This window comes from Impatiens glandulifera, chromosome 4 (assembly GCF_907164915.1).
Source record: "Impatiens glandulifera chromosome 4, dImpGla2.1, whole genome shotgun sequence".
Taxonomy (NCBI): Eukaryota; Viridiplantae; Streptophyta; class Magnoliopsida; order Ericales; family Balsaminaceae; genus Impatiens; species Impatiens glandulifera.
In genome coordinates this window covers 60,898,950-60,919,270 of record NC_061865.1, presented here as the reverse complement: position 1 = coordinate 60,919,270, position 20,321 = coordinate 60,898,950, and the positions used below count along the sequence as shown (strand labels likewise).

The window sequence follows — 20,321 nt, the reverse complement described above, 5'->3', positions numbered from 1 at the left end:
TTATATTAATTGCTTTTATTTTTATTATAAAATACACTATAGTTTTATCATTATTTTGTTAATTAACTATAGTAATAGCCTATATAGATATACTTATTTAAAGACTAAGGATTACTTTTATATTAAAAATATATTATTTTATTCTAACAACATATATTTTATAAGTAAACTAATTAAAATAGTTCAAATATTAAGAATCCCAGGTGTGAGTGTATTATCATTATAGAGGTTGGGCTAAACTTTCTTAAATTTAAAAATAAATTATGTAATGATAAGGGTTATGGAATGTTTTGTGTCTTTGTAAATGTTTCACAACTCTTATAATTTTGAATTGAAATAATATATTATATATATATATATATATATTTAAATAAACTAGCTAAGATAACATAAATAAAATACATAAATTATATAAAATTATCTTTATTATAAATAGGCATAATTATTAATTATAAAAAAAAAAGTAGTACAGAAAATATGATAAAAAAAAAGTGTCTATAAAAATGTATAACAAAATAAAAACATTTTAATCTTCATCATCCTCTAGTACTCTTCTAATGTTTGAATTAGGTTTAGCCAAATCCCATGGAATCTGCAAAAATAAAATTACAGAATATAATAATTTATATAAAATATTTGAAATAAAAATATTTTCTTAAAAATTAACCTTTCCATCATAATTTGTTATATCAGGACAAGCTCCACATTCTAATAACAATTTTACTACTCTAGCATTTCCATAAATTGCTGCTTGATGAAGAGGCTGCCCAACAAAAAAAAAAATAAGAATTTTAAATTACAATTTAAATATATATATATATATATATATATATGAAAATATTTCATTAATTAAAACTTACTGTTTTTCCAAATATATCAACAGATTTTAACATTTTATTTATACCATTTATATTACTACTAGCTCCAACATTAAACAATAATTTAATAACATTAATATCTATACCAACTACAGCTTCATGGAGAGGCTGTGACAAAAAAAAATAGATTAGAATTAATGATAATTAATAAAAAGATGACAAATTAAGTATTTGAATATAACTTACCGTTTCACCCATCATATTAACCGATTGAACCATTCTATTTATAATATCTCGATTAGTAGTAGAATTGAGTATAGTTTGAACCATCCTAAACGAACCTTCAATCAAATATTGATATAACATTATTACAACAAAATATATATATATATATATATATATATATATATATATATATATATATATATAACATTACAACAATATATATATATATATATAATATAAACAAGTATTAATATAACATTATAACAATAATATATATAATATAAACACAATATTAGAATTATGAAGAAAAACTAACCTAATCTACAAGCAATGTGAAGAGGAATTGATCCAACTCTATTTGTAGCCTCTATATTGGCATTCCGTTGAAGTAGTAACTACATTAATCCATAATTAATAGTTAATGAATATATTGGTTCAACACTGATCATATACAATTTACCTCGAAACAGGATCGACGGTAATATTGACATGCATAATGAAGAGCAGTTTCTCCGTCTATCAAATCTTCGTCAATATTTCCATTGAAATTATCTATAACAACGAATTAAATTAATACTAAAAATATCAATAATGTCACTTTGTTTTATACAAAATTCAAGAGTTTACTATAAACAATATCAACAAATAAAACATAAATTTATTGAAATTTGTACTCTTATACCTAGGGCAACACTGAGGCCAAAGACATCGTCTTTTTTAATAGAGACAGCGATTTCTCTGAAGTGAGGATGAATTTTAGACTCAACCTCTGCCATAAATTCGTCGACATCACCTAAGAAAATTGAGTCTTCTTCATCACTACTACTATCGTCGCTGGTGCTATTACTACTGCTTTCGTCACCGCTGTTATAGTCGATAAACAAGTAGTTTTGCCTATCTGATATTGACATTATTCTCGAAATTTTGGATAAATAAAAATTCAATAATAGAGATTAGATAGATTTTGTATGTATAGATGTGATAGAATCCCATAAATATAGGAGAAATTAAATTTGAATATTTTTTTTAATTTTGGTGAATTTATAATATTTGACTATAAGTAGTGTATACTTTATTTTAAGAGAAAATATTGAAATTGATATATTATTATTTTTTTATTTAATATAATAAAAAATAGTTTGAGATTTTTTAGAAGTCATCTTTTGTTGGAACTTTTTTTAATTAATATTAATTTTATAAATTAGTTTTTTATTTAATTAATAAAATTACTTTAATTTTGTTATTAATTTATAAATAGGACATTTATTTAATTTATAAAATTCATATTTAATTTTTTATTTTATTCATAAATTTTATAAATAGACTTGAATTTTATATTATAAGAATAAATATTTATTTATTAAGTTTTTTTGGGAAAAAAAAATTGACTATAAGTAGTGTATACTTTATTTTAGGAGAAAATATTGAAATTGATATATTATTATTTTTTTATTTAATATAATTAAAAATAGTTTGAGATTTTTTAGGAGTCATTTTTATTGGAATTTTTTTAATTAATATTAATTTTATCAATTAGTTTTTTATTTAATTAATAAAATTACTTTAATTTTGTTATTAATTTATAAATAGGACATTTATTTAATTTATAAAATTCATATTTAATTTTTTATTTTATTCATAATTTTTATAAATATACTTGAATTTTATATTATAAGAATAAATATTTATTTATTAAGTTTAAATATGTTAAAGTTAGTTAATATATTAAACACCAATAAAATGTAGATCGATAATGTGATTAAATTAATTTATGAGGAAAATAACACAAACATAAAATACCACGATTTTTTACATGGAAAACATCTTTTAATAAAAAAGTAAAACCAGGACATTTTCCCGATAAATTTTATGAATCATCTTTGATAATAATTTGTTCTTGTTTATAACATTCTTGATGTTAGTTTAGGAATTTTCACATTAAATCAATATTTTAATGTAACACACATTTTAATATTTTTGAAGGTTAATGATAATTTTTTTGGACTAAGAAGTTATTTGAGGATGAAATATCATATTTTATGTGTTAGCAATTAATTATCAAATAAGAACTGAATTTTTATTTTAAAATGTTATTCTTTTTTTTATAGTAGAAATTATCAGATATTATGTGTTAGCAATTTTTATTTTTAAAAAAATTGTGTAAACATAAAAATTTAACATATTCCAATTTATAATAATATTTATAATTTTAAAATAGTATTGTAGTTTTTTAATATGATGTTTTTCTTTGTCAAGAAAAAAATTCACTTAGGTTATTCCTATATATATTATTAGAATTATTGTCCTTAAGTTTTTTTCTAAATTTACACAATAAAGATAAAAATAATGAAAAAGAAGGGGTAACATAATAAAATGTAGATAAAAAATTACTTTAATATGATACCAATCTTTGTGTTTCTAAATGTAATTTTTCTTTTCTGTATAGCTTTTGACATAATATGTTGAACTAGTGGATCGACTTCTTCTGACCAATTAATTGCAATGTTATGTTTTGCAAATAGAACACGAGTGCTAGATTATTGTGAAGATTATACGGGAGAAGAAACACATGAAATATGAAAGTTATAATCTCCATCGGTTCAAGACTTGTTGGCCACAGTTTTCTTCCCCGACAACTTATGCTTATTGGTGTTTTTGTCTCTTTTCTTGATGACCTCCATTGCTAAGGTCCTCAATGGCAGAAGCACTTTTTCCAACTCATGCCAATCCAAATCTTCATAATCATTGTCTTCATACACAACTCTATACCAACCGTTTTCCTTGTCATACATTGTAACCTTTCCGTCATAAAATTTCCCTTCAAATATCATATAAATTTCCCCTCATACATTGTAACCTTTAAAAATTGTAACCTTCAACCGTTGATGTCATATTTTCTTAATAAAAAATTATATAAACAATTTTTTATATAATAAATTAAATATTTATATTTGATTAAAAAAAACTCTTATAAAATATAAATATATATATTAATAATATTATCTATTTAATTGTGTTTATAGTGTTCAGGGCATAATCGGGAAAGACGAATCAAAAAAAAATAGATCTGCATAATCTCAAAAATAAGTGGCAAAGAACATTTTTCTTTTTTATGAATCTTTTTTATAAATCGATATTACATTCCAATTTCGATTCATTCTCGATTGAATTATTTGGGCCTTCTGGTTATCTAAATATAATGGGATCTTTGCAAAGTTGACCACGTGATTTATCTAGAATAATAAATACGTGTATAACCAACTGTTCAAAGGTTTAAAAAATTTTAAAATATTCTGAACTATTTTTGGTACCAACAATTAATAATTGTTTTCCTTATGTGTCAAAAACCAAATCACAATCTTTCAGTAAAAAATAATCAATTTGAATAAAATTTGTAATATGAAAACATTTACCTTGTTGATTGATAATTTTATATGTGACAACTGCGGTTTTACCAGTATGTCTGTGCGGAATTTAAATTTGAAACTAGTCGGATGGAGTAGGGTGTAAAGAAGCCGAGCCGAGCTCGAACTAGCCCTGGATCGAGTTCGATTCGACTCGTTTTTTATTGGCTCGGCTCGAACTCGAGATCGATCGAGCTTTTAATATTAAGCTCGAACTCGGCTCGATCATATAATCATAGGCTCGAGTTCGGCTCGAAATGCTCGAAAGATTCGAATTTAAATATATTTATATATTATTTTTTATATTAAAAAAAATAATTGAATAAGATTTAGGATTTTACCAGAGAGAGATTTAGAGCTTCATAACTAAATATAAGTTTGTTGAAGAATTATTAATAGGCAGTCTCTTGAGTCTTATTATAAAACGGTTGTGAAAGTCGTATATTTTAATTGATATAAACTTGAAAACATATTATACTATATTAGGTTTATTTTAAAAAATAAAATATTTTATAATGAAATAAAAATAATTTTATATCTTATAAAATATAATATATTGAGATTACATATATTAAATAATATTACAATATAATTATATTTTTATTTAATTTTCAGAAATTATGTTTATGTAATTAAATTAATATCAAATCTATTTATTTTTTTTATTAGTATTATAAAATATATATTTTTTAATTTATAATATTATCTAGTATATCTTGATATATCAAAATATTGAAAATCTCATATATTTTATGTACCAATAATTTTAGTACCGGTATATAAGTAATAAGTCCATAAATAGTCTTATGGGTGATTCAAATTTTGATTAAAAAGTAAAATATAATAAAAAAAAATATATGATTAGGCTCGAAAAAGCTCGACGAGCCATCAAGCGAGTCTTACCTAAGCTCGAATTCGGCTCGAATCTTAAACGAACTGACTCGAGCTCGGCTAAAATTCGATTTTGACCGAGCGGCTCGCGAGTGACTCGGCTCATTTACACTCATAAGGTGGAGTAGATAATTTTCTTATTAAATAAATTAATCCCTTTGTCCTTTATTCTTTGAGAATCGGAAAAATCATTTTCTAATTTGAATTTGTTCATTTGAAATAAACAAATTATTTATAGAATCAAATAATATTACAATGATTTAAAAGAAAGTAACAATATGTACTCATAAGTTATAATAGAACTATAGAAGTGTGTTGAATTAAGAAACTCGATCCATAAAGTATTTAATAGCGGTGTCATAAAGAAGTATGTTTTAAAATCTCGTGAAAATCAAAATCATACATTATTTAAATAAAAAATGAGAAATGATTAGGTGAGGGAATTTGGTGAGGGAATGGCTGAAAAAATCAAATAATTTCTCTCTTTTCTCTCTTTCCTCCCACTTTTACATTTTCAAACCAATGAAGGTGTTGCCACGTCATTCCCTCACCAAATTCCCTCACCAAATTCTCTCCCTCTATCATCCCTCATAAAAAATATATATGAATAAAACGAGTGTATACATATAAGTTTTGCCTCATTTTTTACTAATTAAGTAAACAAATAATAAATTAAATTGAAAACTTTAATAAATTAGTGGGTTATGTCACATTTATATCGAAAAAAGTAAAAAAAAAAAAAAATTTGGGTTGACTTTAACTCACCCGAATCTTACCATAGATTCGTCCATTGGGTTAGTTCGATGTTACCCATTGAGGTAGTGCCTGAATCCAATTACTAAATGACACATGTCAATCTTTATATTCTTTTCTCTCCACTTAACTCATAAACTTAACTATGGTTGAGAATTTAAAGAAATAAATAATATATTAAATTATTATATATTTTGATTTTACTAAAAAAATATATAATCATCTTAAATTATTATTAATTAAATATATATATATATATAATTATTATTTATATATTTTTATGAGAAATAACAAAATAATTTAAAAAAATTATTACGTGATATATATATTTAGTGATATATATATTTAATAACATGTGATAGATAATATTATTTTGATATATTTAATTAATAATAATTTAAAACTATTATGTTATTCCTCCTTATAAAAATATATATAATAATTTAATGTATAATTTTCTTTTTTAAATTTACAACAACATATCTCGATAATATTAATGTAATATATATTTAATTAATAAAAAAATTAAAATTATTATGTTATTTCTCCTATAAAATATATATAATAATTTTATGTATAATTTTCTCCTTTAAATTCTCAACAATATATCATATCAATATTTAATTAATAATAATTTAAATAATTATATTATTTTTTAGTAAATACAAAATATATAATAATTAAATATATTATTATTCCTTTAAATTCTCAACCAGGATTAAATTTATGAGTTAAGTGTGAGAAAAGGTAATTTAAAGGTTGACATGTGTCAATTAGTAATTTGATTCAGGTACTATGTATGGGTAACATCGAATTAACCCATACAAACATTATTTTAGATACTTAAAAATTATATTCTAAGGGGTGAAATATTATGACAAACATACAAACACTAAAGGTGATTATATAAATTTCAAAATAGAAAGAATCATATTTGTTGAGTGCCATTCTTGTGGCATATAAGTGAACCAATCTTTTTCTAGCTAATATTTTTTGGAAGTCCTATTGAGCAGGAAGTAAGCATGTAGACTATATATTTCAATAGGCAATCCAAAAGTACATAAATGGGATGACAAAGTTTCAACACCACAAAAAGCAGATAATTTGTAAATTGTAATAACACTCATCAAACTTTATAAACCATCTCGAACCCGAAATAGGTGATAAAGAGAAGTGCAATGTCATAGCGTTTAATGTTGGTGCAACCCTCAAATTTTCAATATTATGTAAGATGTCATTGAAAAGATTGTTAGATGCGATGGAAAAATGTTGTTCATAGTTGATTAGTTGGTCGTGCATTGGGAAGTACTTTTAATCTTGGAGATCGAATGTATCTCATCTCATGTTCAAAAAAACTCAAAATTCTTTCATTTAATATTTTGTAATAGTTTAAAAATAATATTTCTATTAGAACATGTAGCATTGGGTCAACAATATTTGTGATATCCTATATTCTTTTTTACTTAGTAATTTCCATCACATTTGATTATAATAATAAAAAATCTTGAATTGAAATGAATGATTTAATAGCTAAGTTGTTTAAATATATTTGTGTCATGATTATATTTATTTGTTTCTTATGGGCTATATAAGGCATATTACACTCTTATTCAATAAAAGTGATCATATGAAAGATAATATATGATTAGAAAGATGTTAATTATGTTGACTTCAATCGCCACAAAAATTAAGATTTACATCCATCACAAAAAACCAAAATAGATAATAAGAGTATCAATCTATCTATTTCTTAAAAATATGAAGACGTCTTTTTATATATCTTTAATTAATTAATATGTTGGTCTACATATATGTTATTTTTTAGGTTAGTTATGTGTATCATGTAAACATTTTTTTACAAATGGTTTCAATATTGTGTTGAACAAAAATAATTTGTCTCTGAATTATAACTATTAGGTAGCATGCAAGATACTTTAACAATATAAATATAATTTATAATTGAGTGATAAATAAACAAATTAATTATGAAAGATTTTTATAAATATAAAACTTATGATTAATTAATAATACCAAAAATAGTAAACCCTTTATATATACAATTAATTTTGTTTGAAATAATAATGAAAATTCAGTACAAATACTAAGACTAATTAATCATACTAGCGAGATTCCGTACATTTGTACGGTTAAAAAAATATATAACAATTTTATCCTCGCCTACTTACCGACTCATTTTTATTGATCAAACAACATATTCCTTATTAGTCAAATATTTCTTCTTTACCGAGATTTAATAACTCACTTTGGTCAACCAACAATCTTATTTTCACCACTTACAAACTCATTTTCGTTAGTCAACATATTATATATGACACAACCATCCATCTCCTCATTACGAGTTTTATCAATTCATTTCCGTCAACTAACCAACATATTCTTTAATCCATTTTTATAATTATTACAAATTTGCACCGTGTGAGATTCGAATCCTCAATCTTTATTATGTTAGAATGAACATTTAATATTACATCACTAAAGATTGTTGACTTCTTTTTATAAATTTATGTATGAATATATAATTGATATGACTAACAATTATATATATATAATAAATTATATAAACGAATTTAAAATATTATTAGTTTAATTATTTAAAATGTTGAAGTTATATTATTAGAAATGTCATACGTTCATCAATTTTGAAGTTGATTTTAAAATATAAAGTGGTATTAACTTAGTTAGTTAAAATGTTAAACTTATAGTATGAGGTTGCAAATTCAAAATATGTGTATATATTAGTTTTATTTAATTTTTCAAGTTTATGGGTGGGCGGGTCAACCCACGATCCAACTCAACCCAAGTATTCATTTACTCTCAAATACATATTAAAATTAACTACAATTCTCGATCTCGCAATTCGGACACTTTAAAAATTAAGCATTATTATATATATACTAGGAAAATTTTCGTACGATGCACACGGATAAGGATAAAAATAAAATAAATTAAAAAAATTATAATAATATTTATTCAATGTTTAAAATTATTAAAATAAAAAATATAACGCTCTCATTCCACATTTTATTCACTTCGATAAAACAACTTATTTTCTCACATGTTTCATCACATATTTTTTCCGAATGAATCTCTCATTTCGTGACTTTACACTTTCACTTTGTCAATCAAATATTTGATTCATATTTTTTAATAATTAGCATCGTGACCTCACACTTTGGTCAATTAAATATTTGATTCATATTTTTTTAACCACTTTTAAATGATACCGGTCTATTATCCTTCGACAAACCACATCTTAATCACATTTAGGTTAAAGGTTGTACTTGTTTTATTATGTTGCAAGTTCGAAACCTACAAATAACATTTTTAAATTTATTTTTAACCGTTTTAAATTTATGGGCGGTCAACCCACAATTCGACCCAAGTATCCATTTACTCTCACATAAATATCCAAATTAATCACAGCTCTCGACCCAGCAATCCAGACACTTTAAAAATTAAGCATCATTATATATATATATATATATATATATATATATATATATATATTAGTTAATTAAAAATTTGAACTTTTATTGTTAAAATGTATCGCGTTCATCAAATTTGGTGTTGAATCTTAAATATAAAGTGTTGTTAGCCTAGTTGGTTAAAGAGTTGTACTTATTTTGTTAGGTTGCAAGTTCGAAACCTACAAATAAAATTTTTAAATTTATTTTTAACCGTTTTAAGTTTATGGGCGGGTTAACCCACAATCCGACCCAAGTATCCATTTACTCTCACATAAATATCCAAATTAACCACAGCTCTCGACCCAGAAATCCGGACACTTTAAAAATTAAGCATCATTATATATATATATAGATAACTTAAGCCAAAATTGTTTTGATCAAAAACATTCTCTCTAACATTTGAATCAACATATATGGTATTTATAACGTATTAAGTATTAATAGTATTATATTAATTGCTTTTATTTTTATTATAAAATATACTATATATAGTTTTATCCCTTTTTTTTTTTTTTTTTTTTGTTAATGAACTATAATAATAGCCTATATGGATAATGGTCACTTAAGATTATTTTTATATTAAAAATATATTATTTGATTCTAATTTCTAACATTAAATAAGTACACTAATTAAGATAGTTCAAATATTAAAACTAATATGTATTATGATTATGAAAGTTGTGCTAACTTTTTTAAATTTAAAAAGAAAATATGTGAAAGATAAATTATAAGATTTGTGAAATGTTCTTGTGTCTTTGTAGTTGTTTCAATTTTCTACGACTATTTACGATTAAGATAATTTTATAGAATTTATTTATGCATTTTTATTTTTGTTTTATAACTATAACCGCGCAAAACATGATATCTTAATTAATATTTTTTTTAAATATATGAATAACATAATACATCACGTTACTAATCAATAAGTTAACTCCCCGACACAACTCTATTAGTTTTGTAGAACGAATCTCAGTCATCGTTATAATAATAAATAGGTAACTGATTTCAACTTAAAACGTTTTTAGATGAAATTGAATACGATGTCTTATAAATATGGATTATTGAAAAGAATAAGCCACATGTTTGAATATGGTAAGCTATCCCTAGCTAGTCAAAGATGTTGTACTAAAATGTGGTGTTTTTCATATTTATGTATACTTTGAATATATTTTTAGTAAGTTTTAGGGTTTTACTAACATAAGAATATTAATGGGACCCCTGCAATTTCTCGAATCCAGTTAAAAGAAATTCAAGCAGAGAGAAAGATGATAATGATCTTTCATTCAGTCTCTCAATTAATTAATTATTTAAGACATAAATATGATATTATCTTCCAATAACAATTAAGCTAGAAAAAGAGATAGAGTTCTTCCATGGATATAATAATAATAATAACATTATAAGAGATAAATAAATCGAAAAGAGATTGATTGAATAATCAAAATCTTAATTTCTCGTATTAGTTAATATTTTCTCCTCATCATAAGTGATATCTTAGCTAATATTTTTTAAAAAATTATATTATTTCAATTCAAAATATGTAAGAGTTGATAAATGAGCATTATTATTAATTATAAAAAATAATGGAAAACGAGAGAAAATGTGATAAAAGGAGTATCTATGCATACAAATGTAAAACAAAATAAAAACATTTTAATCTTCATAGGCAGTGTTGCCCCCTCGTCGAGTCGGGTATATATAGTACCGTCAACATTTTAATGTTAGGAAACACCGAAAAGATACTTTAATTATTAAGAGATAAAATAAACAAATTAATAATGAAAGATTAATTCATAAATATAAAACTTATAATTAATTAATAATACTAAAATTAGTAAACCCTTTGTAAATATTATTATCTTTGTTTGAAATAATAATGAAAATTCAGTACAAATAGTACTAAGGCTCATCCATATGACTAGCCAAAATTGTTTTGATCAAAAATAATATGCTCCAACATTTGAATCATAATATAGATTCTTTTATATCGTATTAAGAATTAATAATGTTATATTAATTGCTTTTATTTTTATTATAAAATACACTATAGTTTTATCATTATTTTGTTAATTAACTATAATAATAGCCTATATGAATATACTTATTTAAAGATTAAGGATTACTTTTATATTAAAAAAAAATTATGTAATAATAAGGGTTATGGAATGTTTTGTGTCTTTGTAGATGTTTCACAACTCTTATAATTTTGAATTGAAATAATATATATTATATATATATATATTTAAATAAACTAGCTAAGATAACATAAACAAAATAAATAAATTATATAAAATTATCTTAATTATAAATAGGCATAATTATTAATTATAAAAAAAAAGTAGTTCAAAACGAGAGAAAATATGATAAAAAAAAAAGTGTCTATAAAAATGTATAACAAAATAAAAACATTTTAATCTTCATCATCCTCTAGTACTCTTCTAATGTTTGAATTAGGTTTAGCCAAATCCCATGGAATCTGCAAAAATAAAATTACAGAATATAATTTATATAAAATATTTGAAATAAAAATATTTTTTTAAAAATTAACCTTTCCATCATAATTTGTTATATCAGGACAAGCTCCACATTCTAATAACAATTTTACTACTCTAGCATTTCCATAAATTGCTGCTTGATGAAGAGGCTGCCCAACAAAAAAAACAAGAATTTTAAATTACAATTTAAATATATATATATATATATATATGTGAAAATATTTCATTAATTAAAACTTACTGTTTTTCCGAATATATCAACAGATTTTAACATTTTATTTATACCATTTATATTACTACTAGCTCCAACGTTAAACAATAATTTAATAACATTAATATCTCTACCAACTACAGCTTCATGGAGAGGCTGTGACAAAAAAAAATAGATTAGAATTAATGATAATTAATAAAAAGATGACAAATTAAGTATTTGAATATAACTTACCGTTTCACCCATCATATTAACCGATTGAACCATTCTATTTATAATATCTCGATTAGTAGTAGAATTGAGTATAGTTTGAACCATCCTAAACGAACCTTCAATCAAATATTGATATAACATTATTACAACAATATATATATATAATATAAACAAATATTGATATAACATTATAACAATAATATATATAATATAAACACAATATTAGAATTATGAAGAAAAACTAACCTAATCCACAAGCAATGTGAAGAGGAATTGATCCAACTCTATTTGTAGCCTCTATATTGGCATTCCGTTGAAGTAGTAACTACATTAATCCATAATTAATAGTTAATGAATATATTGGTTCAACACTGATCATATACAATTTACCTCGAAACAGGATCGACGGTAATATTGACATGCATAATGAAGAGCAGTTTCTCCGTCTATCAAATCTTCGTCAATATTTCCATTGAAATTATCTATAACAACGAATTAAATTAATACTAAAAATATCAATAATGTCACTTTGTTTTATACTAAATTCAAGAGTTTACTATAAACAATATCAACAAATAAAACATAAATTTATTGAAATTTGTACTCTTATACCTAGGGCAACACTGAGGCCAAAGACATCGTCTTTTTTAATAGACGCAGCGATTTCTCTGAAGTGAGGATGAATTTTAGACTCAACCTCTGCCATAAATTCGTCGATATCACCCAAGAAAATTGAGTCTTCTTCATCACTACTACTATCGTCGCTGGTGCTATTACTACTGCTTTCGTCACCGCTGTTGTAGTCGATAAACAAGTAATTTTGCCTATATGGTATTGACATTATTCTCGAAATTTTGGATAAATAAAAATTCAATAATAGAGATTAGATAGATTTTGTATTTATAGATGTCATAGAATCCCATAAATATAGGAGAAATTAAATTTGAATATTTTGTTTAGTTTTGGTGAATTTATAATATTTGACTATAAGCAGTGTATACTTTATTTTAGGAGAAAATATTGAAATTGATATATTATTATTTTTTTATTTAATATAATTAAAAATAGTTTGAGATTTTTTAGGAGTCATCTTTTATTGGAACTTTTTTTAATTAATATTAATTTTATAAATTAGTTTTTTATTTAATTAATAAAATTACTTTAATTTTGTTATTAATTTATATTTTGTTTTTTATTTTATTCACAATTTTAATAAATAGACTTGAATTTTATATTATAAAAATAAATATTTATTTATTAAGTTTAAATATGTTAGTTAATATATTAAACACCAATAAAATGTAGATTGATAATGTGATTAAATTAATTTATGAGGAAAATAACACAAACATAAAATACCACGATTTTTTACATAGAAAACATCTTTAAATAAAAAAGTAAAACCAAGGGACCTTTTGCCGATAAATTTTCTGAATCATCTTTGATAATAATTTGTTCTTATTTATAACATTCTTGATGTTAGTTTACGAATTTTCACATTAAACCAATATTTTAATGTAACACACATTTTAATATTTTTGAAGGTTAATGATAATTTTTTTGGACTAAGAATTTATTTGAGAATGAAATATCATATTTTATGTGTTAGCAATTAATTATCAAATAAGAACTGAATTTTTATTTTAAAATGTTATTCTTTTTTTTATATAATAGAAATTATCAGATATGATGTGTTAGCAATTTTTATTTTTAAAAAAAATGTGTAAACATAAAAATTTAACATATCCCAATTTATAATAATATTTATAATTTTAAAATAGTATTGTGGTTTTTTTAATATGATGTTTTTATTTGTCAAGAAAAAAATTCACTTAGGTCATTCCTGTATATATTATTAGAATTATTGTCCTTAAGTTTTTTCTAAATTTACACAATAAAGATAAAAATAATGAAAAAGAAGGGGTAACATAATAAAATGTAGATACAAAATTACTTTAATATGATACCAATCTTTGTGTTTCTAAATGTAATTTTTCTTTCCTGTTTGATACAGCTTTTGACATAATATGTTGAACTAGTGGATCGACTTCTTCTGACCAATGAATTGCAATGTTATGTTTTTGCAAATAGAACACAAGTACGAGATTATTGTGAAGATTATACGGGAGAAGAAACACATGAAATATGAAATTTATAATCTCCATCGTTTCAAGACTTGTTGGCCACAGTTTTCTTCCCCGACAACTTATGCTTGTTGGTGTTTTTGTCTCTTTTCTTGATGACCTTCATTGCTAATGTCCTTAATGGGACATTTACATCCAATGGCAGAAGCACTTTTTCCAACTCATGCCAATCCAAATCTTCATAATCATTGTCTTCATACACAACTCTATACCAACCGTTTTCCTTGTCATACATTGTAACCTTTCCGTCATAAAATTTTCCTTCAAATATCTTTCTAACTCCTCTTCCTTCCAACCATTCTCCAAATTCAGTGGTTATACTTAACTCTGCATTAGAAATTACCTCAATTGGAACTATATCTTTTGATGGAAGTGGAGGCACACCATTGATGACAATTGCAGGTTCTCCGGGTAATTCAAACACCCCTGTTACTAAAGACTCTGATTCGTAGTTGTTCATCTCCATCAGCTACTTTATGAAATAGATTGATCTATATATACTTGGAGTTGTTTCAATCACGAGCAACAGTTACCCAATGATGACCATCATAAGAAGAGCAATTTGTTCATCTTCAAACAAAATTCAAACCATGGCAATAATCAGACACAAAAGGCACTAGAATGTTGTAATAAAATCTGCCAATCAACTATATGGACATTGGAGTTTTTAAGGGTTTTGTGAACTGAGTTTCGCTTATTCATAACTCAAAGTTTCAATCATAGCTATAATGATAAAATGAAAATAAGTTATGGATTTTTGCAAGTTTGGACAAAAAGTCTGACCAGAAAACGGGGCATCCCATTCCCTTGGCCATTTGATAATCCAAAGCTTAACTAATCAAATTAGTTTACAATGTGTTAAGACCCAAATTCAAAGAGAACTCAAAAGAAGATGCAAATCTGGATTTCTATCCTTTTGTTTTTCAAAATTTCTTTCGAGTTTAAATCAATAAAGCTTTGATCTTGCTATGAATTGAAACCCAATGTTCATATATATTCACTAAACAAACCTAAACAGATAAGAGAAAAAAGGTTTTAGAGCATTTGAAGTAGAGGAAATAATCATCACTCAAAATAGTTTAAATACAAATCTGGGCAGAAACAATTTACAGAAATCCATTTCTGCACCTGTTTTGGATTTTAGATATTTGAGCCTCAAAGATGAATTCAAACAAATTTTCAGGCCTCAAAGATTGAGAATCTGTCAAAGTACTTTGCATTTTCATGAAATCAGAACTCAATTCATATAGATCTGGATCAATTATTAATTTCACAGAGCTCTTAACAAGACATCTAACCACCACTTGATAAATTTTCGAGTAATTTGAACTAGTAAAATCAGGAATACTCAATCCAAAACTCATGATTCAGTCTAACATCATTCCTCCTAAATTCATCTCAACCAAAGACATTTAATCAATCAATCAAACATTATAGAAGCAAATAGCAAATAGTTAGACGTTCATTTCATTGCATCAATATCGAATAATGATTACAATCTACGTTTACATTGCTTATGGTCGTTCTATCAAGTAATTAAAACTGTAAATGGACCTTGAATCGCGCCTTCGTCGCTGTAACAAGCTCCTCCGATTTCTCTTTATTGCACAGCAGGGACTCTTCCTTCTTCCTTTTCCCCCTTCTTCTGTATGCCGCCGAAACCCCGGTGGAAATAAATAGAAATATCATATAAGTAGGAATAAATTTACAATTCCGCCCCCATTGTCTCGGAATGATTTTTTACTACAATTCGGTATTCTAAAGACACATATTTTCTTAATAAAAAATTATATAAACAAATTTTTTATATAATATATTAAATATTTATATTTGCTTAAAAAAAACTCTTATAAAATATAAATATATATATATATATATATATTAATAATATTATCTATTTAATTGTGTTTATTTAATTGTGTTTATAGTGTTCGGGTTATTAAAAAAAATAGATCTGTATACTCTCAAAAATAATTGGCAAAGAACATTTTTCTTTTTTATGAATCGATATTACATTCCAATTTCAATTCATTCCCGATTGAATTATTTGGGCCTTCTCTTTATCTAAATATAGTGGGATCTTTTCTAATAGTGGGATCTTTTCAAATAGTGGGATCTTTTCAAAGTTGATCACGTGATGTATCTAGAATAAAAAATTTGTGTATAAATGATCGAAGTAATTTCATCTCCAACCTTCAAAGGTTAAAAAATCTTTAAAATATTAAAAACTATTTTTTGGTACCAACAATTAATAATTGTTTTCCCTTATGTGTCAAAAACCAAATATCAAATATTTACCTTGTTGATTGATAATTTTATATGTGACAACTGTGGATTTACCAATATATTTGTGCGGAATTTAAATCTGAAACTAATCGGATGGAGTAGGGTGTAAAAAAGCCGAGCGGAGCTCGAACTAGCCCTAGATCGAGTTCGGCTCGACTCGTTTTTTATTGGCTCGGCTCGAAATCGAGCTCGATCGAGCTTTTAATATTAAGCTCGAACTCGGCTCGATCATATAATCATAGGCTCGAAATGCTCGAAAGACTCGAATTTAAATATATTTATATATTAATTTCTTATATTAAAAAAAATAATTGAATAAGATTTAGGATTTTATCGAAGAGAGATTTAGGACTTCATAACTAAATATAAGTTTATTGAAGAATTATTAATAAGCAGTCTCTTGAGTTTTATTGTAAAATGGTTGTGAAAATCGTATATTGTAAAATGGTTGTGAAAATCGTATATTGTAATTGAGATAAACTTGAAAACATATTAGACTATATTTAAGTTTATTTTAAAAAATAAAATATTTTATAGTGAAATAAAAATAATTTTATATCTTACAAAATATAATATAGTGAGATTACATATATTAAATAATATTATAATATAATTATATTTTTTATTTAATTTTCAGAAATTATGTTTATGTAATTAAATTAATATCAAATCTATTTATTTTCTTATTGGTATTATAAAATATATATTTTTTAATTTATAATATTATTGTAGTATATCTTGATATATCAAAATATTGAAAATCCTATATCTTTTATGTACCAATAACTTTAGTATTGGTATCATAAGTAATAAGTCCATAAATAGTCTTATGGGTGCTTCAAATTTTGATTAAAAAGTAAAATATAATAAAAAAGTTATATAATTAGGCTCGAAAAAGTTCGACGAGCCATCAAACGAGTCTTACCTAAGCTCGAATTCGGCTCGAATCTTAAACGAACTGACTCGAGCTCGGCTCAAATTCGATTTTGACCGAACTAGAATCGAGTTTTGACCGAGCGGTTCGCGAGTAACTCGACTCATTAACATCCATAGGATGGAGTAGATAATTTTCTTATTAAATAAATTATTTCTCAAATTATTAAAAAATGTAAATTTTGTTTTGTTGGTTGGCTTTAACTCACCCGAGCCTTACCATAGATTCGCCCATGGGGACGGACACGGAGACACAAATACCATTTCCGACTCTCCGCCTCATCCTCGGTAAACTACTAATCAAACTAAGGAAAACCGCCCTTAACAGACAAATTCGAATAAAAATCGGACGAATTATAATTATCATCCCTATAAATAATTAAGCATGATTTGTCCAATCCTCAATCATCTACCAAAAAAACTCCGGTCCTAACCGAACAATTCATATAAAAAAACACAAATGCATCATCCCTTAGGCATAGTTTGAATCCATGTGCATAACTAATAAAAGTTAGACCTGCCACAAGGAATCACATCCATAAAATCTAATCCAAATCCTCTTTCTAAAACGACGTCGTCTCCTTCCGCCACTTCATCTTCTTCATCAATCCTACAGACACTCTCATCGTCATCCCTCAAGCTCTATACAATGATAGCTCTTCCTCTCCTTCTATCTTCACCGCCTCCCAACCGTCCATCTCTCTCAACCATCTCCACATCATCTTCTCTTTCACTACCGCCTTCCCTCTCTTTTTCATCCTTCAAACCAGGGTCTTTCAAATTAACCCACAAGCGAAGATTTGATTTCAGGACCTGGGCCGATGACGGAGACGCCGACGGAAGCGGACCAGACGACTACGACATCGACGAAGAAGAAGCCGACGAGGTGGACAATAAGAAAGATTACGATGTGGAGTACGAACCCCTCGCAAGCGACGACATTACTATGGTAACAAGCAAGAGTTTTGTTTCAACTCAGGGTTGGGGGTCGGAAATGATTGTGGATTACAGGATTAATGAGGAAGAATTTCATAAGATTAGCTTGTTGGATTGCGATTTTTTCATAAGGAAACCGCCTGATCCAGACAATGATGTTTACGATTTCAGAGAGGTTCATATATAGTTCAATTATTCATATTCATATTCACAATTTATCTCAATGAATAAAATTTTGTTTCTTTTTGATGGATATATCAGATGTATGTTACTCCTCCAGATACAGATGTTTATGCTATTCCGAATGTTCTTTCTCCAATGCCTCAGAAGGTATGATAAATTACAGAATTGAATTGAATTGATTGTGAATGGGTTGGGTTTTGTTCTTTCTAATATGATAAAAACAGTACATTAGATGTGCAAAGAGCGATTATGGATGGTATAATGTGACAGAACCGCCGATTGATGCTCCTCGAGATCCTATGTATAAGTCTGAGAAGGAGATACTGAAGGTATCGATTGACATTGTTATGATTATCATATCTGATGCTAAATGAGCAAATAAAGATGGGTTTTGGTGCAGATTTACTTGACGAAACACTATAGGAACAGGAGGTTGGGTGACCCGGAGTTTGTGATGGATTTCGAAGAGATTTATGTGATTGATTCAAAAACAAAGTCGATAAGCAGAGCAAAAGTGGTGGTAATTAAACTACTGGTTGATTAAACTAGGGTTTAGGATAGGGAGATTGAATTGTTTGTTTGTTTGTTTGTATGTTTTGATGAATAATAATAGGTGAAGGTTCCTGAAGGAAGCAAGAGGGATAGAAAGAAAGACTTGCTTGTTGTAGCTGATAAAGGAAGCTCCTTCAAAATAATTCCCATTGTAATTTTGATAATCACTCATCTTATATATGTTTGATATTTTGCGTAAACTCATTGTTACTATTACATTTCAGAGCGAAAGAGATGATGCGACCACGGTGATAGAGAGGGAGGAGTGGGATAAAACACGGCTAGACATGGAGAAACACCTTAGTAAGCTCAGAGATTTTAGCGTTTCAAACTGGTTTTAACAGTCTTTTTCTCGGAAGTCCATGTGCGAGATAGATTAGAGCTTGGAAGAAAGACTAGACAGGTCGGTTGGTTGGTTGGTTGGTTCATAGAGAAGAAGAAGAAGATGATTAGGGTTGTCCTCATTATTGTTTCTTGCCACTCAACTCGTCTATGTCTCTGCGAGTGTGTGCCTTTGGCTGACAGTGCTGAGAATCATTCACCAATGGTTAGTTTTTTCATTTCATTTGAAACATGGATGAATCTTGCATGGATGTTGCTAATTGCTATTCACAATTTTGTTCCTCTAGAAAGAAAATAGATTAGATGATTCAGCTTCTTCAGGACAATTTTATTTTGAAAATGCTGCAACTTAATGTTGTTTCAGACTCCATCTAAGGATTCGAAGCTATTATGAAATGAGATGAGATGCATGATTAAAGAATGTTTGTATGTCTTCATCCTTTCATA

At 25.8% G+C, this 20,321-nt stretch overlaps 3 protein-coding genes across 3 annotated transcripts; 1 reads left to right on the top strand and 2 right to left on the bottom strand.

Annotated features, from left to right (window-relative positions):
• Positions 1–526: 526 nt before the first annotated feature.
• LOC124935623 (poly [ADP-ribose] polymerase tankyrase-1-like) lies at positions 527–1,954 on the bottom strand. Its single transcript, XM_047476043.1, has 7 exons — positions 1,726–1,954; positions 1,504–1,595; positions 1,360–1,438; positions 1,065–1,159; positions 861–986; positions 668–763; positions 527–592 (listed from the first exon to the last, which is right to left on the bottom strand). Exons 1-7 carry the CDS (start codon positions 1,952–1,954, stop codon positions 527–529), a joined length of 783 nt encoding a protein of 260 aa, XP_047331999.1.
• Positions 1,955–11,989: 10,035 nt separating this feature from the next.
• On the bottom strand, positions 11,990–13,339 carry LOC124935622 (poly [ADP-ribose] polymerase tankyrase-1-like). The gene is made up of 7 exons (XM_047476042.1): positions 13,111–13,339; positions 12,889–12,980; positions 12,745–12,823; positions 12,520–12,614; positions 12,316–12,441; positions 12,128–12,223; positions 11,990–12,055 (listed from the first exon to the last, which is right to left on the bottom strand). The coding sequence occupies exons 1-7, from the start codon at positions 13,337–13,339 to the stop codon at positions 11,990–11,992; spliced, it is 783 nt and encodes a 260-aa protein (XP_047331998.1).
• A 5,030-nt stretch (positions 13,340–18,369) lies between these two features.
• On the top strand, positions 18,370–20,303 carry LOC124934291 (PLASTID TRANSCRIPTIONALLY ACTIVE protein 6, chloroplastic). The gene is made up of 6 exons (XM_047474796.1): positions 18,370–18,972; positions 19,059–19,127; positions 19,205–19,309; positions 19,381–19,500; positions 19,594–19,683; positions 19,757–20,303. The coding sequence occupies exons 1-6, from the start codon at positions 18,511–18,513 to the stop codon at positions 19,871–19,873; spliced, it is 963 nt and encodes a 320-aa protein (XP_047330752.1). The 5' UTR covers positions 18,370–18,510; the 3' UTR covers positions 19,874–20,303.
• Positions 20,304–20,321: the final 18 nt, after the last annotated feature.